Consider the following 27,943-nt stretch of genomic DNA (forward strand, 5'->3'; position numbering starts at 1 on the left):
CTTTACTGGCAATCAATAAAAATAATTATGAAGAAATTGGCCTGGGAGGACAAGAAACTAAGTGAAATCTATTATCAGACCTAATAAAAACTATTTTGAAGTGTTAATGGCTCTTAAGATTGCAAGCATTTAACTTACAAATCATTAGAGCAAGTGTCAACAGAAATACATATGTGTTTTCATTTAATATTAAATGTTTCAATTCTATCCAAAACATAAAAAAATATTTTTATCTGGGAGAACAGATGTGGGCATTAAAAGCACTGTGTGGAACATACAGATCATAAGTAGACATAATCAGTCACACAGAGCAAAAATGTTAAGTTGCCAACCAAATGAAGGCCAAAAACTTGTAATGACCATAAGAAAGGATGTTATTATCAAATAAAAGATCCCTATGTCTGTCTACTCCCCCCCAGTAAAAACTAGGTACAAGTGATGATAAACGCTTTATCAAAATGCTTTAACTGAACGTTTACAAACTGTTACGTTTTTTAAAGAGTTGGTGTAAAGACACATTTTCCACACAGTGTATGAAAAGCTGTACTTTTGAAGATTTGATTAAAAATACATTGTGTTCGGAACATCAGCACATTATAAGAACTGTACCTTGACAGGAGTGGAGGAAGAGTTAGGATAGATCAGAGAAGTGAAAGAAGTCTTATCCTCATCCCCAAATAAATGAATACATTAGGAGAATTACTAAGTGTAACATAATACACAGTAAACTAACAAAATTTCCATAGAAGGAAATGCATCTATTTCCTGCCAAGAGGCCCTTCTCTGTACACTAGCATAACGACAAAGATTCACTCCTATACCACACTCTGCCAGGCTCTTCTTCTAAGCCCTCCTCTTGATTAATCCTTGATCTTGGCCTATAAAGACTTTACCATAGTTTCTAAGAGCTCAGGGTTGCATTCCTAGCCTTATTAAAGAGCCTGAGAAAACTCAAGGCTGTCAAATACATGTAACTATTTGTTTCAGCAAACACCCCAGACAGGGCTCCTGACTCCCAGGCTCTGTGGGAAGGTAGGAGCTTAAATTCCGCAAGTTTCAATTAGCAAACCCAGATGGGTTTCAGCGCACCAACCCCACCTTCTTCCTGCTTTCTGTAATTTTCACTTCCTTGACTCCAGAGTCCTGCTCACCCATCCTTATCCCCTCATTCTCCCTTTAAAATGCCTGTCACCTCTGCATAACCTGCAGGTGAGCTGAGCCCATGCTGGGTTCTTTTCCCTGTGGCAGTGGTATATTACTGGTTAAAATCTGCCCTTACCACTTTAATCAGCATCCCCCTTTGTTTCTCTGTTTATCTTTGACAATTATGAACAACAAAATGTGGTCTGAGATGTAACTGAAGCTTATTAGATAATAAAATAAGACTATTTTTAGGCATCTAAAGCAAGATGGCCAACTGACCATATATTTCAGAGTTCCCATTAAAATGATAATATAGGAATTCATAAACATATAAATTCACATCAGTGAAGAGAACAGAAAGGGGGCATCAGCAAACCAGAAATTGAAACCAGTTTGGGGAAGGCAGAAAGCAAATTAATTGATGAGGTAGTTTAGAGGAGTAACAGCCCAGAATGCCAAGAGAAAGCTAATCTGCCCTAGGAAACCCCAAAAAGATTTGGGACTATCAACATTCAGGGAAAAGCAAAGTCTGAATGACAGAAATACAGACCTGGAAATAGAAAAACTAACCAAGTTTTTTTTATAGATAGTCAGTGTTGTCCTCTGACCCCTCCCCTAGCCCATGGCGGTCCCAGAGGACAGAACACACACACTCTCTAAGCCCCAACCCCTGACCTTATTCTAAAGGGGAGCCAGCAACGACCAACTGCCCTGTGTGCAGAGCTTCTAAACACCTTGTCACTGTCTTCTTTTTTAGAGAGAGCAAGAAAGGAGGAGGAAGAGAGAGGGAGAGAGACACACAGACAAACATCAATTTGGTTTTCTACTTACTTAGTCAGTTATTCATTGGCTGATTCTTTTATGTGCCCTGACATGGGTTCAACCTGCAACCTTGGTGTATTGGGCCCAGGCTCTAACCATCTGAGCAACCCGACCAGGGTCCACTGTCTAATTCTTAAATGTAAATGGAATACTAAGGATCACCAGACATTTGATTTACATAAGTATATAAAAGAGAAAGATTAGGGTAAACAACCAAACAAACAAACAAACCCAAAAAGATGAGCCCGAGAGCAAACAAAGATGATCAGGAAACAAGGGAACTTAAAAACCAAACAAAAAGACTCTAATTGGCATTCAGAGAGTTTTGAGAGGATCTTGCATTCACCACGTAAAAGGACGACACTATGAAAAAGAAACAGAAGATGAGCTTTTAGAAATTGAAAATGCGACTGATGAGATGAAACAATTCTAAAGAAGGTTACAAGATAAAGCTGAGGAATTTTTCTATAAAGTAGGAAAAAAGATGAAGTGATAAATGCGTAGGAAAAAACAGAATAAGAGTTATATCAGAAGGTCCAACAAAATTAATGGGAGTTATACAAAGAGAGGAAGTAAAGGAAAAACTACTAAAGAAATAACATAAAGGAATATTGTATTCCAAAACTGAATGACTTCAATTTCTTAACTAAAGCGTCACCTGAAGAAACAGTACAATGCATGAGGAAGAGACCCACACTGTCAAAGAATGGTTAACGACAGTGAATAAATTCAAAACATGATGATATAAATATTCATAGACTCTGAAAACCACCCCGAGAATCGAAAAACAGGTAGAGTGTACGGTCAGCTCTGTGCCTTGGTGGTGGCGAGGCCCCAGTCGGCAGCAGGCACAACATTTTAAAATCATGGGTATTTATTGCTCTTATTAAAAGTTTTTATGTTGGGGAGGTTGTGGAGAAAAGGGGTCCTTAGTTCACTGTTGGTGGGATTGCAGACTGGTACAACCATTATGGAAAACAGTATGGAATTTTCTCAGAAAACTAAAAATGGACCTGCCTTTTGACCCAGCAATTCCACTGCTAGGATTATATCCTAAAACATCAATTTCAAAGAACCTATGCACCACAATGTTCATAGCAGCACAATTTACAATAGCCAAGAGTTGGAAGCAACCTAAGTGCCCATCAGTAAATGAATGGATCCAAAAATTGTGGTACATATACACAATGGAATTCTATGCAGCAGAAAGAAAGAAGGAGCTACTGCCCTTTGCAACAACATGGATGGAACTGGAAAGCATTATGCTGAGTGAAATAGGCCAGGGGTTGAAAGACAAATACCATATGATCTCACCTTTAACAGTAAGCTAAACAACAAAACGAACAAGCAAGCAGAATAAAAACAAAGACACTGAAATAGAGAATAAGGGGACAGCGACCAGAGGGGAGAGGGAAGGGAATTTAAGGGGGAAGGAGGGAGGGATTTGGAGGAACAAATAGGAAGGACACAGGGACGAGAGCGAGGGGGGTGGAGATGGGAAGGAAGTGGGGAGCATGGGACGGGGGGGGGGGGGAGGCTGGGATGGGAGAAATAGACAAAAAACTGTACTTGAAAAATAACTAAATTCAAAAATTTTTAGAATAAAAAAAGGTTTTAAAGCAGTTTAATAATCACTTTTAGGTATTCAGAGTACCTTAGGTAAAAAAGATTAGTTAAAATAGAGATTTTATCTAGATCACAAATGATTTTAGAGAACTGCTGGTTAAATACATACCTAAGACGTGGCTAAAAGGAACCACCCAAATTTTGATCTGGCAGTCCTGACCACATGTTGCCAATCGAAAGAACTGAAGACTCTGTTCTCCATCTAAAAATGTAAATTTATTGAAAATACACAGGAGTTGATAAATCATTTAAACCAAAAACATTTCCATTTTTATGCTGAGATGCTAATTCTTTTCATTTAAAACATGTTTACAAGCAATATTAATGACCTTATACCATATCATGAAATGTTAGTTGAAGAATTTCTTTCAAACAAGTAATTTCGAAGGATTATAACTTTAGCCCCTAAAGTTGTTACAACAAGATATCTTTTATTTAGCTTCCACTAAGAATATAACAAGGCTGCAAGGGCCCACACTCACTAAGCCTAGGGCGTCCTCCAACCCAATCTTAGAGTCCATGAGGTTAGTACTGATAGGAAAAACTAGAACAAATGGCAGTTATGATAGGAATATTAAATGTTTCATTATTCCCAACCTAACTCTTTAAGGCTATATCCATTTCTTAAAAGCTTAGTCTATAATTCATATGGAAATAATAATGAGTTTTTTTCACTTTTGATTTACTCGTGACAAAGGCTGGAATTATATAAGTCCAAAATAATATCAATTCAGTGCACTTGATTTGGTGGAAAACAGTATATAAATTAGGGAATGTAATCAATTAGATTGGTAGTTCACAAAAGAAAACCTCACTAGTTTTTATGATTACTTGGATAATTTTGGGTATTACTATATACCTACCATATAAGTTCCCAAATACTGTGGATAATGTAAATATTGGTATCATTACCTAATTTTACTGAGTTCACCTCATACCACAAATGCAGTTTCATCCAAGAAAGTTCTGGCACTTGTGTGCAGTAAGACCCAAGTCCGAAACCTAATATTCATCTTAAGCTTGTACTCCAGTTTTGCAAATATTAGGTATATGGTATTTAAATAAAATATTTTATATATGAGTACCTAAATTTTCTTCTATGAACTCTGTCTTGTTGAAAGCATATACTTCATTAGAACTCTGAAGTATATACTTCAGAAGTATATAGAAGCATATACTTCATCAACAAGAACTCTGTCTTGTTGAAAGCATATACATATACTTCATTAACATACAACAAATTAACTTCCTTGTCACTGCAAGTTTTTCTAACTCCATGGGATTTCCACATTTCAGTATCATTTTGGTTTTTAACAGCACAGGTTCAGCCAAAAGGCATCCTTCCTGAGTCTTTTTAAGGCAAAACATTTTACTCAATAAATGGCTAAGAGTCAAATATTTAGGTACTAGACTCCATTAAAAAATGTTTTTTTTCATTGTTTGACCAAATAGGTCCTTTGAGGTTAATTAAGTTTAAGTAGTGAGAATTCAGCTAGGACAATGGAAAAATACGGAGCTTAAAAGGTGCCTATGCTCAATATCTAAATATAATGCTTAAATATATACTTCTCTTCAGGAAGATATTTAAATCGTATTTTAATATTTGAGAAAACTCAAATTTTCTTTATAATTTAAAAACTAGAATGAGAGAGAGAGGGGTAGAGAGAGATTATTTGACTTTGGGTGGTTTTCATACAATGTAATACACAGATCATATGTCACAGAAGTACACAGTTGAAACTTATGATCATATTAACCAATGTTACCCCAATAACGCTAATTGAAAAAGAAAAGCTAACATCCAACCTCCATTTACTGGCATACCTTACTGTACTGCATTTCACATATGTTGCTTACAATTTTTTACCGAGAGCAAGACCCTCCCCATCAGCAGTAACACTGTGACTCACGCTATTTCACTTGCTTCGTTGTGGTGGTCTGGCCCTGAACCTGCAGGGTCTCCAAGGTGTGCCTGTATGCAAACTAGATTTTCTTCCAAGGTCCCTCCTCCTGGTCTAGTGATGTTTTCACTATAACTTCCTTTCTAGGTTGCCTGCTTTGTTTGTAAGTAGGAATACCTACTCAAAGCCTCTCTAATAGGAAAGACATACTTGGATTAAAGTTTAAAAACAAATTTTCTAAATAAAAAAAATTAGGCTCTTTTTTTTGGAAGGCAGCTATGCTCACCACTGTACCACCAACGCCAGCCTCTTTTTTGTAAGCAATAGAAATTTGATTGATATGTAAGAGTTGCTTAAAAAAACACTAGAGAAAATTGATCATTTATCCTCAAATGATTCTTTTTCCTTATTTGAGCAAAATATCAAAGACAAAAGAGTCAGTAACTCATAAGTACTTATTGATATTAACAGTACCAATTAAACAACAAATTAAAATTATACTTTGTCTTTTAAGAAAATATAGTAGTTTCCACAGATTCTTATAATTCCTTTTAAAGTATATATTGATCTGTTTCAGGGCATTTATACAAGGTTAATAATCTATTTTAACAGAAGCTGAACTAAAGAAACTAAAAAGAAACAGATTAAAATTATACTGAGAAATATACTTTAAAATATACTCTAAAGGCAGGTGAAACATGTGGGTATCACACTTATTCTAGAATGTCACCTGGAATTCTCTACCTGGTTCAAGAACCTTTCCAGGCCCCAACTGCTGCCAATCCCTCTAGAGACAAGTTTGCCCTTAGTTTTACCCTAATATTAACATAATAATGGTATTTCAATTGGAAATCATTTCAGATAATTTAGAATCAACAAGGACACTTAAATCTCCCTCCTTTTATATAGTTTATCAAAGATTTGTTGAGTATCTATAAGATTTGCAGGAGGTGCCATAGAAGTAAAAGAAATGGTTCTTTTCTATTGCAAGATGGACTTAGAATGATAAGTCTTAGAATTATATATATAAAAAGAACAAATCATTGCCCTGACCGGTGTTGCTCAGTTGGTTGGGCCTCATCCTGCAAAGGATGGTTGGATTCCCAGTTAGAGCATGTGCCTCAGGTGCGGGTTTGGTCGGGGTACATAGGAGAGGCAACAGATTGGTGTTTCTCTCTTACATCAATGTCTCTCTCCCTCTCTGTCTCTCTCTTCCCCCTCATTAAAAATAAAGAAATAAAACCTTTAAAATAGAATAAGTTCTCATAATTAAACTAGGTAGGTTGTTTCATACAAGAATGGGTTCATGAAAAGAACATCTACTGATTTATTACATGATGTTAAAACATTAAAAAAATTTCAACCACTAAAAGAAATTTTATTCATCATTCTCTATTTCAGGGCCTACTATGTAACAACAATATCTGTCCTCGGGGAGCTTTCTGTCTAGGAAAAACACCATTAAACATAATCTATATAAATAAACATAATTAAAAATTATCATACTTCTCTGAGAACTGTAAAGAAAAATAAAGAATATAAATACAAGGCTATCAAAACGCTTTAGTCCAGCGGGGGAGTGCCACAGCCGTCCTGCTACTGTCTGGACTTGAGCTGTCCAGGAAGGCTGCGGCTGCAGAACACTGGACACGGAGCTGGACAACCAGGGATGTGACATGATACGCAGGCCAGATTTTAAAGACCTCGTGCCAAAAACGGTACAGATACTAAAGAGCCTGACTTTCACACATAATTATTTCTTTCTAACTTCAGTGTGAAAACATAAAGGAGAAGGATGATCCCTAAAAGGAATAAATTTAAAAGGTTCCTTGTTTGATGAAATGAAAATGAATAAAAGAACCAAAAGTCGAACACAAATTACAAATGGGACTCACTCATGCTTAAAAGAATAAAATAACTAACCAGAAACTGGCTGCGAAGAAAAATCACAACAGGTAACTCCAAGATCATGTGCTTTTTCACTATGCAGACACTTCATTTTATCATCCCACACTGTTAAATCTCCACATGAGGAGCCAGTGACAAAGAGGTTTCTGCTGGGAGAAAATGCACAGGCAACCAAGGAGCCATCCTTTACACTACCACACCTGGAATGAAAGCAAAAAAGAGGATTTTCATTTCAGAGCATCTTTTACTTTATAATTTCTAACAACAGTTCGATAAATGGCTAACACAGAACTTGAATGAAAGAGCTAAAGATGTGTACAGAAATAAAACATTATTTTATGCTATAAACTGAAACCTGCTTACTAAAATTAAGATGATTTACATATTATCTTAACTACCATGTTCAGGCTTAAACTGTAGAAATTCAAACCAAAGTTCACATATCTTCATATTATTTTCCTATAAAGTCAGATAAAAACACTCAGCAAACTGGGTGTAGAAAGAGCACACTTCAGCATAATAAAGGCCATATATGAGAAACCTACAGCCAACATCATACTAAATGGGCAAAAACTAAACACTTTCCCACTAAGATCAAGAATAAGACAAGTCACCCTTCTATTCAACAGAGTAGTGGAAGTTCTAGCCACAGTGATCAGACAAGAAAAAGAAATAAAAGGCAGCCAAATTAAAAAGGAGGTAAAACTGTCATTGTTTGCAGGTATGACTGTGCACATAGAACACCCTATAGACTCCATCAAAAAAGTACTTGACCTAATAAGGGAATTTGGAAAAACAGCAGGATACAGAGTCAATATTCAGAAATTGAAGGTATTTTTGTTTACTAGCAATGAAAGAGCAGAAATAGAAATTAGTACAAACATTCCATTTACTATAGCAGCAAAAAAAAATAAGGTACCTAGGAATAAACCTAACCAAGGAGGTAAAACACCTGTACTCAGAAAACTACAGAACAGTGAAGAAAGAAATTAAGCAAGACACAAATAAATGCAAGCATATACCATGTTCCTGGATTGGAAGAATTAACATCATCATAATGTTCATATTACCCAAAGCAATTTATAGATTCAACACAATTCCTACTAAAGTACCAATGACATATTTCACAGATATAGAACAAACATTTCAAAAATTTATATGGAACCACAAACAACCCCAAACAGCCTCAGCAATTTTGAAAAAGAAGAACAGACTTTTGGCCTGTTCTTCTCAGGCCAGAAGATAGAGGCATAGGTGGACACACTGTGCCACCTCACACAACAAAAAGGGCAATGAATTTAAAAACAAAAAACAACCAGAACTGCCAGGAAATTGAACTGTATAGAAGTCAAACCACCAAGGAGTTAAAGAAAAAACATTCATCCAGACCGGTAGGAGGGGTGGAGACAGGCACGAGGAGAGGACTTGTGGCAAGGCAGCAGCTGGAGGACCAGGGCAGGCAAGGTGGCAGCTGGCAGATGGGGTGGTCCCACATTTCTGTGCAGATAAACTGGGAGGAACAACTGGAGAGTGAGACAGACTGTGCTACTCAGGGTTCCAGTGCTGGGAAATAAATCCTCAAAGCCTCTGACTGAAAATACCTGTGGGGGTTGAGGTAGTGGGAGAAACTCCCCACCTCATAGGAGAGTTCACTGGAGAGAACCCACAGGGTCCTAGAATGTACATAAACCCACACCCACCTGGCAATCAGCACCCGAAGGGCTCAATTTACTTGTGGGTAGCGAGGGAAGTGACTGAAAGCTGGTAGAGTGCTGAGCAAGTGCCATTGTTCCTGCTTGTACCCTTCCCTTACCAACGCCACAACGTAGCCATGTGGGTTGCCTTGCCCTGGTGAACACCTAAGGCTCTGCCCCTCACTATGTAACAGCCACACAGAGACAAAAAATGGCCCAAATGAAAGAAAAGATCAAAGCTCCAGAAAAAATACAACTAAGTGACAGAGAGATAGACAATCTGTCAGATGCACAGTTCAAAACACTGGTAATCAGGATACCCACAGAAATGGTTGAGTATGGTTACAAAATAGAGGAAAATATGAAAGCTACACTAAGTGAAATAAAGGAAAATGTACAGGGAATTATAGTGATGGGAAGGAAACCAGAACTCAAATCAATGGTGTGGACCAGAAGGAAGAAAGAAACAGTCAACCAGAACAGAATGAAAAAAATAAGAATTCAAAAAAAATGAGGAGAGGCTTAGGAACTTCCAGGGCATCTTTAAACGTTCCAATATCTGAATCATAGGGGTTCCAGAAGAAGAGAAAGAACAAGAAGTTGAAAACTTATTTGAACAAATGAAGAACTTCCCCAATGTGGCAAAGAAAATAGATTTTCAAGAAGTCCAGGTAGCTCAGAGAATCCCAAAAAAAACTGGATCCAAGGAGGAACACATCAAGGCACATCATAATTACATTATCCAAGATTAAAGATAAGGAGAGAATCTTAAAAGCAGCAAGAGAAAAGGACATAGTTAACTACAAAGGAGTTCCCATAAGACTATCAGCTGATTTCTCAAAAGAAATTTTTCAGGCAAGAAGGGGCTAGAAAGAGGTATTCCAAGTCATGAAAGACAAGGACCTACATCCAAGATTACTCTATCCAGCAAAACTATCATTTATAATGGAAGGGCAGATAAAGTGCTTCCCAGATAAGGTCAAGTTAAAGGAGTTCATCATGACCAAGCCCTTATTATATGAAATGTTAAAGGGACTTACCTAAGAAAAACATAAAAATATGAACAGTAAAATAATAATGAAGTCAGTTATTAACAACTGAACCTAAAACAAAAACAAACTAAGCGAACAACAGAACAGGAACTGAATCATAGAAATGGAGATCACATGGAGGGTTATCAGCAGTGGAGTGGGAGGGGGAGAGAGGAGGAAAAGGTACAGAGAATAAGTAGCATAAATGGTAGGTAGAAAATAGAGGGAGGTTAAGAACAGTGTAGGAAATGTAGAAGTCAAATAACTTGTATGCAAGATCCATGGGCATGAACTAAAGGGGGAGAGGAATGCCGGAAAGTGGGGGAGTACAGGGTGGAGTGGGGATAAAGAGCAGAAAAAAATTGGGACAATTGTAATAGCATAATCAATAAAATATATTTAAAAGAAAAAAAAAGAAGAACAAAGTAGAAGGATCACAATACCTGATATCAAACTATATTACAAGGCCACTGTAATCAAAACCATCTGGTACTGGCATAAGAACAGGCACATAGATCAATGCCACAGAATAGAGGGCCCAGAAATAAACCCAAGTCTCTATGGTCAATAAATATTTGACAAAGGGGGCAGCAGCATAAAATGAAGTAAAAACAGCCTCTTCAACAAATGGTGTTGAGAGATCTGGACAACTACATGCAAAAATATGAAACTCAACCACCAACTTACACGGTGCACCAGAATAAACTGAAGATAGATAGAATACTTAAATATAAGTCATGACCCCATAGTCCTAGAGGAGAACATAGGAAGGAAAATCTCAGATATTCCACACAGCAATATTTTCACCAATATGTCCCCTAGAGCAATGGACATAAAGTAAAGAATAAACAAATGGGACTTCATCAAATTAAAAAGCTTCTCCATGGCTAAAGAAAACATCAGCAAAACGAAAAGGAAACCAACCATATGGGAAAATATATTTGCCAGTGATACCTCGGACAAGGGTTTGAGCTCCAAAATATATAAAGAACTCGCATGACTCTACTCCAGGAAGACAAGCAATCTAATTAAAAAATGGGCAAAGGACCTGAACAGACACTTCTACAAGGAGGACATACAGAGGGCCCAGAGACATATGAAAAGATGCTCAGCATCACTAGACATCAGAGAGATGCAAATTAAAACCACAATGAGGGACTTCCGCCAAGATGGAGAAGTAGGTGGAGGGTCCACCTCGCCTCTGTGCACAACCAAATCTAAGAACAACTATTTTTAACAGCAGTCACAACCAAGCCACACGGAAAATCGACAATACGGAGTCCAAAGGACAACTAGATACTCGGCTGGACCGGTACGAGGAGCCAGGCCAGCAGCGGAGCAGGTTAGCAAGAAAAATTCCCGGGGCGGTGCGCGGTTCGCGCGATTGCGAAGCGAGCTGGCTGCCGGAGCGCACAAAGAAGGGGCGCGGTGGGTCGCTCAGTCGCGCGCATTTACGTGCGGAGAAGCCAGTGAGAAGGGAAGCCCGGCGCAATACCGATCGGATAAACCCCATGCGTGCGGAGTGACTGGAAACGCTGGGCTAGCGGAGAGGAACGCCATTGCTCCCTCTCTGACCCCCCCCCCACACACAGCGTCACAAACCAGCGACCTGGGTCGCCCCGTCCTGGTAAACAACTAAGGCTTCGCCTCCGCTCACTTAACAGCGCGAACAGACCAAAAATGGCTCTAGGACAACTTAGAGCCCCAGAACCGATAGATCTAAGCGATGAAGAAATAGCCAGTCTTTCAGATGCACAGTTCAAAACACTGGTTATAAAGATCCTTACAGAACTGGTTGACTTTAGCCACAAATTAGAGAAACATATGGAAGCTAAATTAATTGAAATGAATGGGGATACAAAAGATTCCAATAGTAATGGAAAGAAAATTGGGACTCAAATCAAAGGGAGAGAACCAGAAGGAAGAAAAAAATGGTCAAACAGAAAGGAATGAAGAAATAAGAATTCAGAAAAATGAGGAGAAGATTAGGAACCTCCAGGACATCTTTAAACGTTCCAACATCCGAATTATAGGGGTACCAGAAGGGGGAAAGGCACAACCACCAGTTGAAAAATTATTTGAACAAATAATAAAGGAGAATTTCCCCAAGATGGCAAAGGAAATAGACTTCCGAGAAATCCAGGAAGCTCAGAGAGTCCCAAAGAAGTTGGACTCAAGAAGGAACACACCAAGGCACATCATAATTACATTAGCCAAGATTAAAATGAAGGAGAGAATCTTAGAAGCAGCAAGAGCTAAGGGGACAGTCACCTACAAAGGAGTTCCCATCAGACTGTCAGCTGATTTCTCAAAAGAGACCTTACAGGCAAGAAGGGGCTGGAAAGAGGTATTCCAAGTTATGAAATCCAAAGACCTACATCCAAGATTGCTCTATCCAGCAAAACTTTCATTTAGAATGGAAGGACAGATAAAGTGCTTCTCAGTTCATCATCACCAAACCCTTATTATATGAAATGTTAAAGGGACTTACCTAAGAAAAAGAAGATAAAAAAGACGAACAGTGAAAGGACAGCAAACTCAGTTATTAAGAACCACACCTAAAACAAAAGCAAACTAAGAGGATAGCTAGATCAGGAGCAGAACCAGAGAAATGAAGATCTCAGGGAGGGTTAGCAATAGGGGAGTGGGAGGGGGGGAAGGGGGAGAAGGTACAGAAAATAAGTAGCATAGATAGTAGATAGAAAATACATAGGGGGAGGGTAAGAATAGTAGGGGAAATACAGAATCTAAAGAAATTGAGACACATGTTCATGAACTAAAGGGGGAGTGGGGGGGGAGGGGTATGCAGGGTGGAGGGGGAAGGGAGGGGGGAATAGAGCAAATGTAATGGCATAATCAATAAAAAAATTATATTAAAAAAAAAAAAAAAACCACAATGAGACACCGCTTCACACTGGTCAGAATGGCCATCGTAAACAAATAAACAAGTGTTGGAGAGGATGTGGAAAACCCTAGTACACTGTTGGTGAAAATACAAACTGGTGCAGCCACTGTGGAAAATGATATGGAATTTCCTCAAAAAACTAAAAATGGAACTGCCTTTTGATCCAGCAATTCCACTGGATGTATACTTTAAGAATCCTAAAACACCAATTCAAAAGAACCTATGTACCCCAAAGTTCATAGCAGCACAATTTACAATAGTCAAGTGCTGAAAACAGCCTAAGTGCTCATGAGTAAATGAGTGGATCAAAAAACTATGGTACATTTACACAGCAGATTCCTACTACGCAGCGGAAAGAAATAAGGAACTCCTACCCTTCAGGATGGCATGGATGGAGCTAGTGAGTTTTATGCTAAGTGAAATAAGCCAGGAGGTGAGGGACAAATACCATATGATCTCACCTTAACTGGAACATAATCAACAAAACAAGCAAGCAAGCAAAATAGAACCAGAGACATGGAAATAAAGAACAAACTGACAGTAATCAGAGAGGAGGGAGGAAGTAGAGAAGGGGGCAGGACCAGTCAAACAACATGTATAAAGGACTGACGGACAAAGACAATGGGGGGAGGAGTGGGAGGTGGTGAGAAGATTGAATGTGGGAAGTGGGGGGGTAGGTAGGGTAAGGGAGAGTAATGGGGGAGGGGGAATGGGGACAACTGTAATATAAGAACAAAAAAAAAAATCTCCAGCCCTGGCTGGTGTGGCTCAGATGACTGAGCTCCACCCTGTGAATCCAAGGGTTGCTGGTTCGATTCCCACTCGGGGCACATGCCTGGCTTGTGGGCCAGGTTCCCAGTTAGGGTCGTATTTTGAGAGGCAACCACACACTAATATTTCTCTCCCTCCCTTTCTCTGGAAATAAATAAAATCTTTTTAAAAATCTCCAAAAGTTAACAACAGCAATGACAATCAGCAATATCAACTATAGTCACATATTTTAATAAAAAGATAAAACTATTTTTATTGAATAACACGTGATTGGGGTCGAAGATGGGTAATTTTTGTTTTAAAATTACCCAGAAGCAATAGTCCTTTCACCTCATCTTCAAATATGGATGCTTTATGAAAGGAATATGCTGTAAACAAGTTAAAATTATCTTGCGAAGATAAAGAAGCACTGTACTACTGTGCTAGCCATACCATTTTCTCAATCAGGGAAAATAAACGAGTAAAAACCAATTAGTGCAGAGTCCCAGCCAGTGCTTGAATCTATTTTCGTGGATCATGTTACATCATCAGTCACATAGTGTACTGGGCTGGCCAAAAAGACCATATGGTGTGCTCGGTAAAATGAAAGACACACTTTTCATTTTTACTAATAACTTTACTGATTTGGATATTTTGAGTATGTTGGCGATCTCCCGCCTGGTATAACGTTGACTGCTCTCAATTAATGTCTTGATTTGATTGCTATCAACTTCAACTGGTTTACATGACTGCAACTCAAATGCAAAAAAAAAAAAGATCTGTGCAGTGTATGGATCAAATGTGTCAAAAGTGGTTTGCAAAGTTTCATGCTGGAGATTTGTCACTGGATGATGCTCCACAGTCGGGGAGACCAGGTGAAAATAATAGCGATCAAGAGATTAATTGATAACAATCAACATTAGACCACATGGGAGATACCCAACATACTCAAAATATCCAAATCAACAGTTATTGGTAAAAATGAAAAATGTGTCTTTTAATTTATGGAAAAACTCAATAAACTTTTTGGCCAATCCAATAATAAAGCATAATATGAAAAAATGTTGCATATTTTCTTTCATCTTCAATATTAAAATGGCTACACAAAAATTCACCAATTTTGATAAGTTTTTTAAAAATGCAAGCTGATATGACAGCTGTCACAATACAGTCAAACAAAACTGTTTCAAATGAAGTTAAAGACAACTAAGCACTACTAGAGCCATCTTACAGAAAAAAAAAACAAAATTAACTTTTTGGCTAACCCAATACACCAGGGAACTAATCCTATAAAGGCAGAATTCATCACCTGATAAGTAAAAAAAGATTTCTTAGCTGGCAGCTGTAGTTCATTCATAGAATATAACTTACATTTTATTCAGTGCTTTCTCTTTAAACAGTTCATTAACACCACCTGAAACCTATTACCTCTTCAACCCAAAGACCTAAACCTAAGTGAGCAACAGTTGTTTACCAGCTGGCACTTGTGCTCTGAATGATGTTGAGGGGTACAGAAAACAGAAGGTACATTAGGCTATTCTAATTGTTAACATTTAAATGTTTATGATTTAATTTGCTTAATGTCACTTGAAAGAGGTAAATTTTGTTATAAACATCTCACCACCACATAAAACATAAAAGCACATATTTTTAATGTTAAGTTTCAACAGAAAATCACTCATGTAAATTAACTGATGTATTTTTATCCAAAAGGAGTTTTCAGGTGATTTTTTTTTTTTTTTTTTTAAGAAATGGTCATGTGGTGCCACTCTAATCACAAGGCGCTTTCTTCTGGGTGTGGTCCCCCACCCAGCAAGAATCCTAGTCAGGAAATAGTTGTCTCTTTATCCCTGAGAACACTTGAGCCAATGAGCTACTAACAAAAATAAAACCTAAAGTTACTAATCTTATTCAAAAGACTGTTTTCTTTGCCTAACTCTCACTGTAAAGATACAGAAGAGTCTAACAAGAATAATCCTTATTTTACAAAACAGAGGAAAACTCTAAGAGTCCAGCCAATCTGTTACAAGAATCACACTAAATATCTGTTTTTATGACCTTCAGAAGACAGGTCAAAATATTTTTCTTTGCGACGTCTGAAAAGTATCTGATTCTTAGTCATCAAAATAGTTTTTTTTTTTTGTTAGGCATATTAAAAGGATTGAAGACAGAAAAGGTTTAAACAGTCATACCTATGCAACTTGAATGACTGCGCATTCCACAAAACAACAGTTCCATCAGCCGCCCCTGACACCAAACAAGTGGAGTCTGGGGAAAACCTGCAAACCCGCACAGGGCTCCCACGAGGTTGTTCCAGCACTGCCAATGTCTGTCCATTTTGAGTATCCCACAGGACAGTGGTACCATCTGTTGAACATGAAGCCAAAATATGTCCTGAAGGGGAGAAACAGCAGCAGTGAACAGCATAGGTGTGAAACTTCAATGGAGAGTGTGGCAATTCAGTGAAGTCACTTAGGGAGTACAGGCGAATTGTTTTGTCCAAGGAGCAAGTAGCCAAAAGGGAAGAGGAGAAGGCACAGCAGTTGACATCTTCACCATGATCAGCTAATGTGTGAATCAGTTTCACCATGTTCTTCCCTTGAAGCAAAATATCCTGCAACTTTAAAATTGATAAAGGTTACTTCATCCCTGAAAGCAAATAAATCCAACTCAAATCCATACATAGATAGACATGGGCCAGAATCAACTTAAGAATTTTTTCACTGAAAGCTAAAACATTCAGCTTAAAAAATTCACTGTATTCATATTTTTAAAGGGCAGTCTATTATACCAGGGATAAGGGTAATTTGGAGAGGAAAAAAACCCCACATTTATAAGACCATAACCTCTGATAATGATCACGGTGACAATGCCATGCCAATTAAGTTCCATTCGCTCCTAAAAATGAACCCTGTCAAACAACTTCAAACTGCCTTGACATTAAACATCTAAAACTTCAGGTATTCATTTCACCTTTGAAGACTTGCCCCTAACTCACTACTTGTCCACATTGCCTTGTTCTAGATTTGCTCATCTCCAACTCAAAAAGATTTTCACTATTTTAACCAACTGTCTCAGCTGCTCCTTCCACAGGATGGAACCAAGGCAAATGCTCTGCCTTTAAGATGCAGAACTGTGGGGTTCACTCATAAAAGCTAACAAACGGTTTTACTCAGTGTAAGTAGCAATGGGTAAACTACTGATGTCATGGTTTGTCATCTTGTGTAATTAAGGATAAAATGATGTAAGAGATTTGAGGTGAAGAACCAAATTAATAAATCCAGGAAACCAAGGGAAGGAAGGTGACAAACTCATAATAAAATCCAAACTCCTCACCAGGGCTCACAAAGCCACGTTCCCTCTTCCTCACTTCTTTCTAGCCTCCCTGGTCAAAAAGACTCCGGGTCTTCGATCTTCATAAAGTGGTGTTCTTAATTTGAAACCCTCTTCCCTTGTCTTTTGGGATCCTATTTCTCATTTACATCTCCATGTCAGTGTCCCTTTTCAGAGAGGATTTCCCAATCTAAAGCAGCCACTCTCTAGCCCAGCACATCAGTCCCCAGTGTACCAATTACCACCACCTGATGTACTGTATTCTGTCGTGCATGATGTGCTCTTGTGTGCATTATACACAGGATTATTACATCTGTTATTACGCCCATATGCAATCATTACACCCATGTATAATGTGCATCTTTATTTTTCCCTCAAAAATTTGGGCAAAAATTGCTCATTATACATGGCAAAGTATGGGTACTTATTATTTGTCTCTCCCCATTAGAATGTAAACTCTAAAGGAGCAGAGGTCTTGTCCATCTGGCTCCCTGCTGTATTCACAGCATGTAAAACAGTGTCAGGCACATTCTGTGCTCAAATAAATATTTGTTGGAAATTTACTCTTTTCAAACCCAAGGGAGTTCTAGCATTGACATATTATGTGAACATAACACAAAATGATAAAATTTAAAATAAAACTATCAATTCTAAAAAAAAATCTGACAGTGGAAAAATGGTGTAGAATGAAGTAATTAATAATCAGCCCTGTAGGGAAAGGTATAACCTTGGGTTGTAAAATACATAATTTCTTGTTCTAATCCTATTTACACAAAACCCTACAAAAAGATGGAGGGCGACTTTTCCCATTTTCATCTTACCCCAAAAGTTCAGCCTCTTTTCAAACATAAACTCCAATAAAGCGTCTCTCTCTCCCCCCCCACCCAACACATAAAATCCTGGTGCGTTATCGCCTGTATTTTTGCACTGAAAACAAGCAAGATCAAGATCCGATGGTACTTTCTGGCGAACTCCAAAATCCCAATTATGCAAACGTGCATACATAATTATCCAAACAAACTTTGGCTTCCTCACCTTTGTGGCACTCAGCTCCCTTTGCAGTTAGAGGCCGTACAGTGGAAGAGATCTAATCAGCCAGTTTATTCTGGAAAGCACTCTCAACCCTCGGTGTGTGGGTGTCCAATAATGCCTCAGCTGTCACGCCGGGGGCTCAATACCCGAACAAACCGAGTTAACTCTCCGGTGTCAACACATGAATCACCATCTAATTCAAAGCAAACACGTAAAATGCCAAAAATCTCCCCAAATATAGCTCAGGACTTCCTCTTCCCGCACGCAGGTCCCAAGCTTTTGCCCAACTCTGAAACCAGCCAGAACTCAGCGGACTGAGCGACCCGGGAGGGAGGCAGCCTTGGTGCCCAGCGCTCACGGCCTTTCCGGGCGCGGGCCCAGCTGGGGCTCCCACGCAACGCCGCACGCCCCAGTCCGCTACCGGGGAGAAGCCGCGTAACAGGACCTCCCTCCCGCCAAGATCCGGGCCCGTTCCTGCCGCGCCGAGATCCAGACGCCGAGAACCCGGGGGTTCTGACACCCCGAGTGTGGAGCTCGGCAAATTGACCCCAGCAGCCATCCTCCGCCCGCCGCCGCCACAGTTAAACTGGTCCAGGGCACAGCCCCTCTCACCTGGAAGACCAAAGCTGCGACTGATCCGCTCACAAGTGCTGCTCTAGAAGCTGCTCTAAGGACTCGCAGGTGAGACGAGGGCGTGACCAGCGCAGGTGCGGCGGGCGGGGCTGGCGCCCGCGCAAACACGTGGCACGAGAACAAGCCCCGCCTCCGAGGGCGGACCGCGTCTCCGCGCCTGCGTGCTCTTCCGGTCTCTAAAGGGGCGGTCTCTAAACTCTGGCTCCGGAACTACGAGTCCAGATCGGGCAAGAGTCTTTTCGTTGCAGTTTTTTCCCGATTGAGGAAGCAGAGGTCCTAAGGTCTAGGGGGTGCCTGAAATATGGTTTTAAAGGAGACACTATTAAATATCCGATTAGCCTGGACAGGTGTAGCTCAGTGGAGCGTCCGTCCCCGGCAAACCTTCAGGTTCGATTAGGTCAGGACTCAGGCCGGGATTGTGAGCAAGGTCCCCGGTTGAGGACATGGGTGAGGCCACGGATCGATGTCCCTTTTCGATGTTGGCCTCCCTCTTTCTCCCTCCCTTCCCCTCTCTCTAAAAGTAAATCTTAAAAAATAAAAAATATCCAGTTATTCCAGCCCCGAGATAATGAACCTCCTCCCTCTTCCTTCACCCTGCTGTTCTCTCACTCACCTTGCTGATTGGGCTTTTCCGTTTAGGCCAGCTCTGCCCTTAGCCGTCCATAATGGGAGTTTTCTGCTATCCATCACCTTTATACTCAGGTTTCCCAAATCTGTTTCCAGGGCAGGTGCTCCCCATCCCCACCCCTACCCTTGGGCCACAGCCCTGCAGTTCGCGCTGTCCACTGCACTGTCCGGGTGGATATCCTGGACCACCTGAACCCGATGTGCGTTTCTTCCAGCCCTTCAGATGGTTTCCTAGGCTCACAGGTGGACCGAGGTTTCGATGTGTAATTGACTAAACGGGAGTCTTGCCAACCCCTTTTGAGATTAAAAAGTCCAGAAAAAAGTTTCGAGGCATGCTAATGCTGTTAATTACATGCATGATACAGTAGAGGACTATGTTCAGATGAAAATCAAAGATACATATAGATTTTACTTTTTAAAAAAGATTTTATTTTTAGAGAGAGGGGAAGGGAGGAAGAGGGAAACATCAATGTGTGGTTGCCTTCACGTGCCCCCTACTGAGGACCTGGTCTACAACCCAGGCACGTGCCCTGGGAATTGAACCTATGACCTTTTGGTTTGCAGGCTGGTGCTCAATCCTCTGAGCCACACCAGCCAGGGCAGGTAGATTTTACTTTCAGTCCCTGCAACTTTGGAGTTTTTGTTGTTTGTTTTTTAACTAGGGAACATAAAATTATCAATCTGAAGAAACCCATAAATCATTTATTTAAAAGTGATACTCTAAAAGGATCAAATTAAAAAATGAAATTGAGATAGATGAAAATGATTTGTAATGATGTGGTTTTTAAATTAACAAGTGCATCATAACTGAGACTTTGAATACTTACATACCAAATACACCTCAAACAATATTTTTCGTTAAAAAGTTTTGATTGTAAAAATAATAGAGCTCTTTGTAGGAAATACAGAAAACATAATTAAGAAAAATAGCCAATAATAGCACCACTCACAGATAATCCACTCAGAGATAACATTTCCTTACAAAGTCCTGCAAACTGTCTTTTAAAACAATTTGTATCTTGAGCCTTTTCCACGTCTAAAATTTCTTTAGTATTTTGATTAATTTTTTCTGCCTAATGGTCCACCTTCCCAGAAACATGTCATAATCGAACATTTTCCTGTTGTTGGATGATTGTTTCACTCTTTGTACTTATTATAAGTGATAATGGATTAAACAGCTTTGTACATAAATCTTTATGCACTCTCAAACATTTACTAAGAAAACTGTTAGATAGAAATGGAATTACCAGGCATGAGCTTAAAGATTCTTAATAAATATTGCCATATTGTTTTTCAGAGAGGTTGGTTTACACTTTCAGCAACATATGGTTGTGTGCCTGTCTCTCCAAATTCTTGACAGACTTGAGGAATGTTTATCTTCACTAATTCGATGACTGAAACTGGTTATAATACTAAAAAATGTGTAAAAAGAAACCCTTGCCTGTACAGAACCCCCTGCCAGTAGTTTAGCATGGAGACCTCATGGCCAAATATGGTCAGCTTTCCCTGTCCTGCAAGAAAAAGCAGCTTCAGAAGGGGAAGCTTTATTATAGGTGCTTTCTAGTCGACCAGTTTGCAATCCAGGAGATGTTAAATAACTTGCCAATACACTAGAGAAACATTGTAAGAATTTATAAAGATCTTTGATCACATGAGTTAACTGGTTACCTTATCTGATGGGACAGAGTGTCAAAATAGTTGAATTTTGCAATGGAATATTACAGATTTGATATTTTATGCATTCTCGAATTATGTAACTGTGGTAGTTAACCCTGTTTTATCATTAATTTCTGGTTCCACTCCTTATAATAATGCCACTTGAGGAATATAGAAAACAATTTTAAATGATATATTTAAAGAAAAACTGCTCAATTAAATAGTAAGCAATACATGCTCTCAGAATACAATTACAGTGGGAACAGATAAGTGTGACGCAATGAGTGAGCCACCTACTCCTAAAATGTATGGTCAAGAGCAACCCAGAGTCAAAGGAGAAAGGTGCTGGAGTAACTGAAAAGGTGGGTGTAAAGTGGGTCTTCAATAGGCTTGAAGAGTGGGCCAGCTGAGGAATGATAAGCTTGGGAAACACACAGTTTTCACAGTAAATACTCAGGGGTGTGGGGTTTTTGTTTTGTTTTCTTGCAGGCAAACCCACAGCCAGGGTTTCCAGAATAGTTGGGTAGTGCAGAGTCCAAGGTGTAGTAACTCCCTTGCATGTTGTTTCCAAAATTGTATCAAGTTCAACACATGCAATATATGTGTTTGTATATTACACTTCAAAAAGCTTTTAAAAATCAAGCAAAAAAGGAAAAGAACTTGTGGACACAGAATTGTGTGCTGATTGTGGGGTAGGGGGAGGGAGGTGGGTGGAGGTGGAAGAGGGTGTAAGGGGGTTAAATAGTAATGGAAAAATACAATAAAAATAAACATACACTATGCTGTATGTATGAAATACAAAATAATATTAAATGTAAATTGTAATTAGAAAAATTAAAACAAAAACTAAACATACATAGCAATCTCAAAAGATCATATGCTCAAACACTCACATGTTTTATGATTGCATTTATATAACAGTCTCAACATAACAAAATTATAGAGATGAAAAACAGACCAGTGGTTGCCAGGAGGCAGAGATGGCTGTGGGGAGAATGGGCATATGATTCTAAAAGGGTGCCACGAGGGAGATCTTTGTGGTGGCGAATAGCTCTGTATCTTGATTGTGGTGACAGTTACATAAACCTATACATGCCATAAAATGAAACAGAATTGCACAAAGGCATTGATTGCATCAGGGTCAATGTGCTTGTTTTGGTAGTGCGCTGTAATTAAGATGTAACAGTTGGGGTTAAAGGTGAATAGTACACAGGACCCCTCTGCAGTATCTTTATGACTTGATGTGAAACTGATTTTTTTTTAAAGTGAAAAAAATAATCTAAGAGAATGGTGCAGGGGTTCTCTCAGTATGATGTCATCATTCACTCGCCATACCTGGTACCATCCACAGGACCACTGTGGAGAACTCGGAGGATCAGAGGCACTCAGTCTGGGGGCATGCTGTTGTCCTTCTGCATTATGGAATATTCTCTGAACTCCTTTATCCTTTGACATGAAATAAACTTTACACCCTCTAACTGGCCCTCTTTCCCTTCCATTACCATGTAACGAGAGTTGAGCACAGTTCTCGTTGGCGGTCCATGTACAGGGTGGGGAAAAGCAGGTTTACAATTGTGACCACGTGAAGCACAGAATTTGTTCTCGTATTATTAATTATGACATTATTTTCCACACAAAGAACTGTAAACCTACTTTTGGCCCACCCTGCATAGAAAGGAAAGACCCAGAGGCTGCCAAACAGAGGACGAGGAAGGCTCAAGCTGGGCGCAGTGAGAACTGCGTGATGGGAGAAACCGCACACATGGCTGCAGATGCAAACACTAAAAAGGCGTGTGGTGACACTTGGGACATGGTGGTACATTTCTGTTGTGCCCTGTCTTCCTCTTTGACACAAGATACTTCTCTTGTTTGCAGATCTTCAAGTTCCAACTTCCCATAATGTATTTTTTCTTATTCGTGCTGTCTCAAATTGTTTGTTTTCCAGTATCTTCTTATTAATGCTCTTCCACAGAATTCAAGATGTTAAAAATGCGTTTTTGGAAACATACTCCATGTTTTTGGTTTCATATGGATGGTTTAGGATTGCATAAGAAGACATGACACTGTCGAATCAAGTTCGTTTAACAGTAGTCCAACTTACAGGGCTTACAAATCATGTCTCCCATTCACTGTAGTCTGGAGCACAGCACTGACGCACCAGAGCGTCCTGTCGGTTAATGGCCAGATAAAGTTAGGTCTGTATTCTAACCTGATTGTTTGGTATCAATATTTTTCCCGTTTTTCACTAATGACTTTCAAACTAAATTTTCCATAAAGCAAGACATTCCTTTAGTTTTTCTTACTTCTGTAATTCAAAGAGGGAAGGGCACTTATATTTAAAATAACGATAAAATGTCATACCAAGTATGGAAAACTCTATTTTTCAAAAATGACTACAACAATATTTACCATACTTCATGCTCTTCCAGGGCCCTGCCACTCAGTCATGAAGAAGTGAGGTTATGTCCCTTCCCCTTGATTCGCATGGCTGTTAAGACCGCCTTAACTCACGGAGTACAGATGCAATTTCCGAAATTAGGGCACGCAGGCAATATAGTCCTCGGCTCACTCTCCCTGTGCACTCAGCCACCATGCTGCGAGGAGTCAGCAAAGTCCATACTGCTTCCTTTACATGCCATGGATTTACCCTAATACTTTTCCCCAAGTAGTTTAAGTTATTAGACTACACTGAAAAATAGAAGCCCTATTGCTAATAAGTGTAATCTAAATGACACCATCTCTATTGTTTGAAGGCAGGGTATCTGAAGTGATACTGTGGAAGACTTACATGATGAAACAGAGGTCATGATGCCATTGAAGACTTTGATCAATTGGAAGACAATTTAACTTAGGCAATGTAGCAACTAGTACACTCAAACATATTTTTAAAGGAAGCTTAATAGGAAATATTTAACATATTCAATATGTAATCAGTGCATTTATGTATATGTGACTTTTACAGTTACCCATATTTTTTCATATACTAAAGAGGTACTTTTAAGGAAATACTAATTAGCAATTTGCACCAGGTACCCAAATATGAGTAGGAGAACTATTATGATAGTCTTGACACTGTTCAAATTCAAAAGCTGACATTATAAATGCCTAGAACTATACAGAAGCCCCGAGTTGTCTCTGATAGGAGGAATGTTATTAAATGATGTGCTCCAGTTTGAGGAAGCTAATAAATAGCACCTGTTTTTCACACCTGAGTTCCATGCCAACATAAAGAGGCAAAGGAGAAAAGAACTGGAAATCAACACACTCCTTTTAATATTGCAAATGTCTAGGCTGGAGACATGGGTGAGATTCCAAACAGTGGGCTTCCTAATTCTGAACCCCAGAATGAACACACCCAGTCACAGGGAATGCAGGAAAATTTACTGGGCAGTTTTCCTGCCAGGCTCACCCAAGGTGACCCGAGTACATGCTCCCGTAGCTGAGACAGAGGGGAGGGGCCCTATGCACTCCATCTGCTGTCCTCACCCGCCTGTTAGAGTGGAGGCAGGAGGAAGGAGCGGACTGATTTCCTTTCATACAGAAACACAAACTCAGGAGTAAAAAGCTACTCCAACCCTAAACACTTGGCAGCTTTTTCTTTGCTTTGCTTAACCCATTGAGCCAGCCGGGAGTGTGGCTGTTGTAGAAGGTACGGTTGTGGGGCAGGGTGGAGAGAGAAAAGTCTCTTTCTGGAGTGTCTTGCCACTAACTTCCATAAAGTCACTCCTCTAATGCCAACTATTGTTCTTTTGTGAACTATTTTTAATCAATAGAGGTCAATGTTGATTTTGCTCCAGAAAGCTCTGAATGGACCAGAAGTGTGTTTAAATGGATTCTAAGCCATTCTAAACTCAAACCCTAACACTTACTCCACGATCTAGTTCTGATTCTATATTACGTGCAGACATATTGTCCAAATCTGCTTATAAGAGGTTCTCTTAGGTAGCAGCTAGGAATGAGTGGCCAGTGGGGAAGTAAAGGCACAGCCCTCAATATTACAATCTAACAAAGAACTTAATACAGAAGGCTAGAAGCAAGAGGAACACGTGTCCCACCAATTAACTCAGCAGTCCTGAGCTCGGTCTGATAAGATGATTGGGTGTCTGGAGCATTGCAAGCAAAATAGCACAGGAGGAGGGGAGAGACCTTGAGACTGCGCTGAGAAAAGGGGCTTCAGTAACAATCTTACTAAGGCTGCCAGGCGTCCCAAACATCACAAGCAGGAATAGCACAGGAGGGAGGGAGGGGAATCCTTGAGATTCCATGCTGGGAAAGGGAGCCTTTGTAACAATTTCACTAAGACCGAAACTTTACCGAGAAAGAAAGCCTCTGTAGCTGCACATTATTCCGAAGATTTAGTAGGGGGAGAAAAAGGGAGAACCTAGAAGCTAGCTGAGGTATATACCCCTGAACCCCAACAGTCAGCATACTTACATTAGCTAAGTACCCACTGGTAGCCTCGGCTCAAATGTACTGAATAAACTTACTAACAACTTTATTTCCTCTACAGGTGGGGCCTTTAGACTAGCTGGGTGTCTGCTTGTAGACTTGTGCTCGTATATGTTTCATATGTAAACTTGCTATCTCATCTCCACTGTGTGTGTCTGTCTCTTTGATGGAGTTATTCTCTAGCGAGTGAGACTAAACTGAGGCAGGGGAGAGAGCCTCTCAAGTCAGGTCTCTCCCCATCCATAACAGTTCTCCGAGATGGAATGACTAAATTAAGATACTGCAATAACGAAATGACCAAAATATAATGAACACAGACTGTTTCTCATTATGAAATTCGCAGGGTGAAATTAAAGACCAAAGGTTATTTGAAAATTCAAATCCGAAGTTACAAAAATGGAAAGGAATTTAAGTACATCCAATTCCCTCACCCAAAGAAAACTACCCAGACATTTATTTTTCTGACTTGTCTCGTAGAGATTTCCATGGTGACAAATATGAAGTCAATATTTCTAGGACAAAAGCATTCACTGTTTAAACAGTCTCTCACCTGTTTCTATTTAGGATAATTATGCCCAAGAGACAGTTCTATCAGACCAGTACGTACCAGGCCAGAACTCCTTTTGTTCTTCATGGAACATCTTTAATATGACTCATTTTCCCTGCGACTCCCTAATTTCTCAGGCATGTTCCCTTAGGAATCAGGCAACATCTGTGCCCACACCTACAATAATTGTCTCACCTTGAAACTCTCCAGTGAGCCAATGAGTCTTTTGTTTTTAGACAGTGTGATATATAACATATGCCATATAATTCACTCCTTTACATTATGCAATTCAATAGTTTTTACTCTATTTAGAGATTATCACACCACACTCTAATTTTAGAACATGTTTGTGTCTGTTGAACTTTCTTGAGGGTCCCACTTGCAACACAAACTTTTAATTTAGATGGAGTTCCATTTGTTTATTTCGGGTTTTTTTTGGTCATTTGTGCTTTTGGTATAGTATATGAGAAGGTTTTGCCTAACTCAAGGTCACAAATACTTACCTCTATGCACTTTGCTTTGCAAGTACATTCTTTTTGGTTTCGATTCAAGAAATTTTTTCAATTACATTTTACAATATTATTTTGTATGACTTTCAGGTGTCCAGCACAATGGCTAGACAATCTTGTACTTTACAAAGTGTCCCTAGGCATCCTTCTAAAAGTTTTATAGTTTTTGCTTCTACATTTAGGTCTGTGATCCACTGACAGACCCTATTTTTGTATGTGGTGTAAAGGAGGGTCCAGCTTTATTCTTTTGCACGTGGGTATCTAGTTATTCCAGCACCATTTGTTGTCAAGACTGTTTCCTCCCTTGGAATTGCCTTGGCATCCTTGTCAAAATCAACTGGACATAAAAATGAGGGTTTGTTTCTGGACTCTCCTCACACGAGTACCACACTGTCTCGATTAATGCCACTTTTAGTGCATTTTGAAATTGGCCAGTATAAGGGCTTTGATTTTGTTCTTTAAGATTGTTTTGGCTATTTTTGGTCTTTTGAATTTCTACATAAATTTTAAGAATAGCTTGTCGATTTCTGCCAAAGAGCCATGTGGGGTATTGATAGGCATTGTGAATTTGAAGACCGAGTTGAGGATTATCGTCATCTTAACAATATTGTCTTCCAATCCATGAACATGGTACATCTTTCCATTTGTTTAGGTCTTCTTTAATTTCCACAGTATTTTAGTCTATAGGGCACACATTTGCACTTTCATTAAATTATTCCCAAGTATTTTATTCTTTTGATGCTATTGTAATGGAGTATTTTATTTTCAGATTTTTCATTGCTAGTATATGGACAATTGATTTTCGTGTATTGATCTTGTAGCAATCAATTATTTTATTTTATGGATTTCTTAAAGTTTTCTATATATAAGGTCATGTCATCTGCAAATGGAAATAGTTTCACATCTTCCTTTCCACCTGGATGCCTTTTCTTTTCCTTGCCTAGTTGCCCTGGAGAAACTGTCCAGTATAATGTTGACTAGAAGTATGAGTAGACATCGCTGTTTATTCCTAATGTGAGAGGGGAAAGCACTGAATCTTTCACCCTTAAATTTGATAGTAGTAGTATGTGTTTTGTCGATGTCCTTTATCTGGTTTAAATTCTTTCTATGCTACTTATTTTATCATTAAAAGGTGTTGGGTTTGGTCACATGCTTTTCCTGAATCTATTTATATAATCATGTTGTATTTGTCATCCTATTGATATAGCATATTATATTGATTTTTGGATGTTAAACTAAGTTTGCATTCCTGGGATAAATTCCACTTGGCCATGGTATGTAATTCTTATTCTGTATTTCTGGATTTGGTTTGCTAGTGTCTTTATGAGGATTTTTGCATCCATACACATTGGCCTCTGGTTTTCTTTTCTTGTGATA

The 27,943-nt window shown here is 39.2% G+C and overlaps 1 protein-coding gene across 2 annotated transcripts in view; it reads right to left on the bottom strand.

Moving 5' to 3' along the window:
- WDSUB1 (WD repeat, sterile alpha motif and U-box domain containing 1) overlaps nucleotides 1-18,890 on the bottom strand; it is a 73,194-nt gene extending 54,304 nt beyond the window's left edge. The window contains exons 1-5 of one of the 2 annotated variants that reach the window (XM_037140443.2): nucleotides 18,758-18,843; nucleotides 18,149-18,338; nucleotides 15,973-16,400; nucleotides 7,416-7,600; nucleotides 3,701-3,793 (exon numbers count right to left, since the gene is read on the bottom strand). In XM_037140443.2, coding sequence (XP_036996338.2) covers nucleotides 3,701-3,793; nucleotides 7,416-7,600; nucleotides 15,973-16,370 — 676 coding nt within the window. In that variant the 5' untranslated portion in view covers nucleotides 16,371-16,400; nucleotides 18,149-18,338; nucleotides 18,758-18,843. Of the gene's footprint in view, nucleotides 1-3,700; nucleotides 3,794-7,415; nucleotides 7,601-15,972; nucleotides 16,401-18,148; nucleotides 18,339-18,757 lie in introns of both variants that reach the window. The other variant, XM_053655164.1, reaches the window with a different exon arrangement.
- Between the last annotated feature and the right edge of the window lie 9,053 nt (nucleotides 18,891-27,943).

This window comes from Artibeus jamaicensis, unplaced genomic scaffold, assembly GCF_021234435.1.
Source record: "Artibeus jamaicensis isolate MK-2021 breed Jamaican fruit bat unplaced genomic scaffold, CSHL_Jam_final contig_936, whole genome shotgun sequence".
Taxonomy (NCBI): Eukaryota; Metazoa; Chordata; class Mammalia; order Chiroptera; family Phyllostomidae; genus Artibeus; species Artibeus jamaicensis.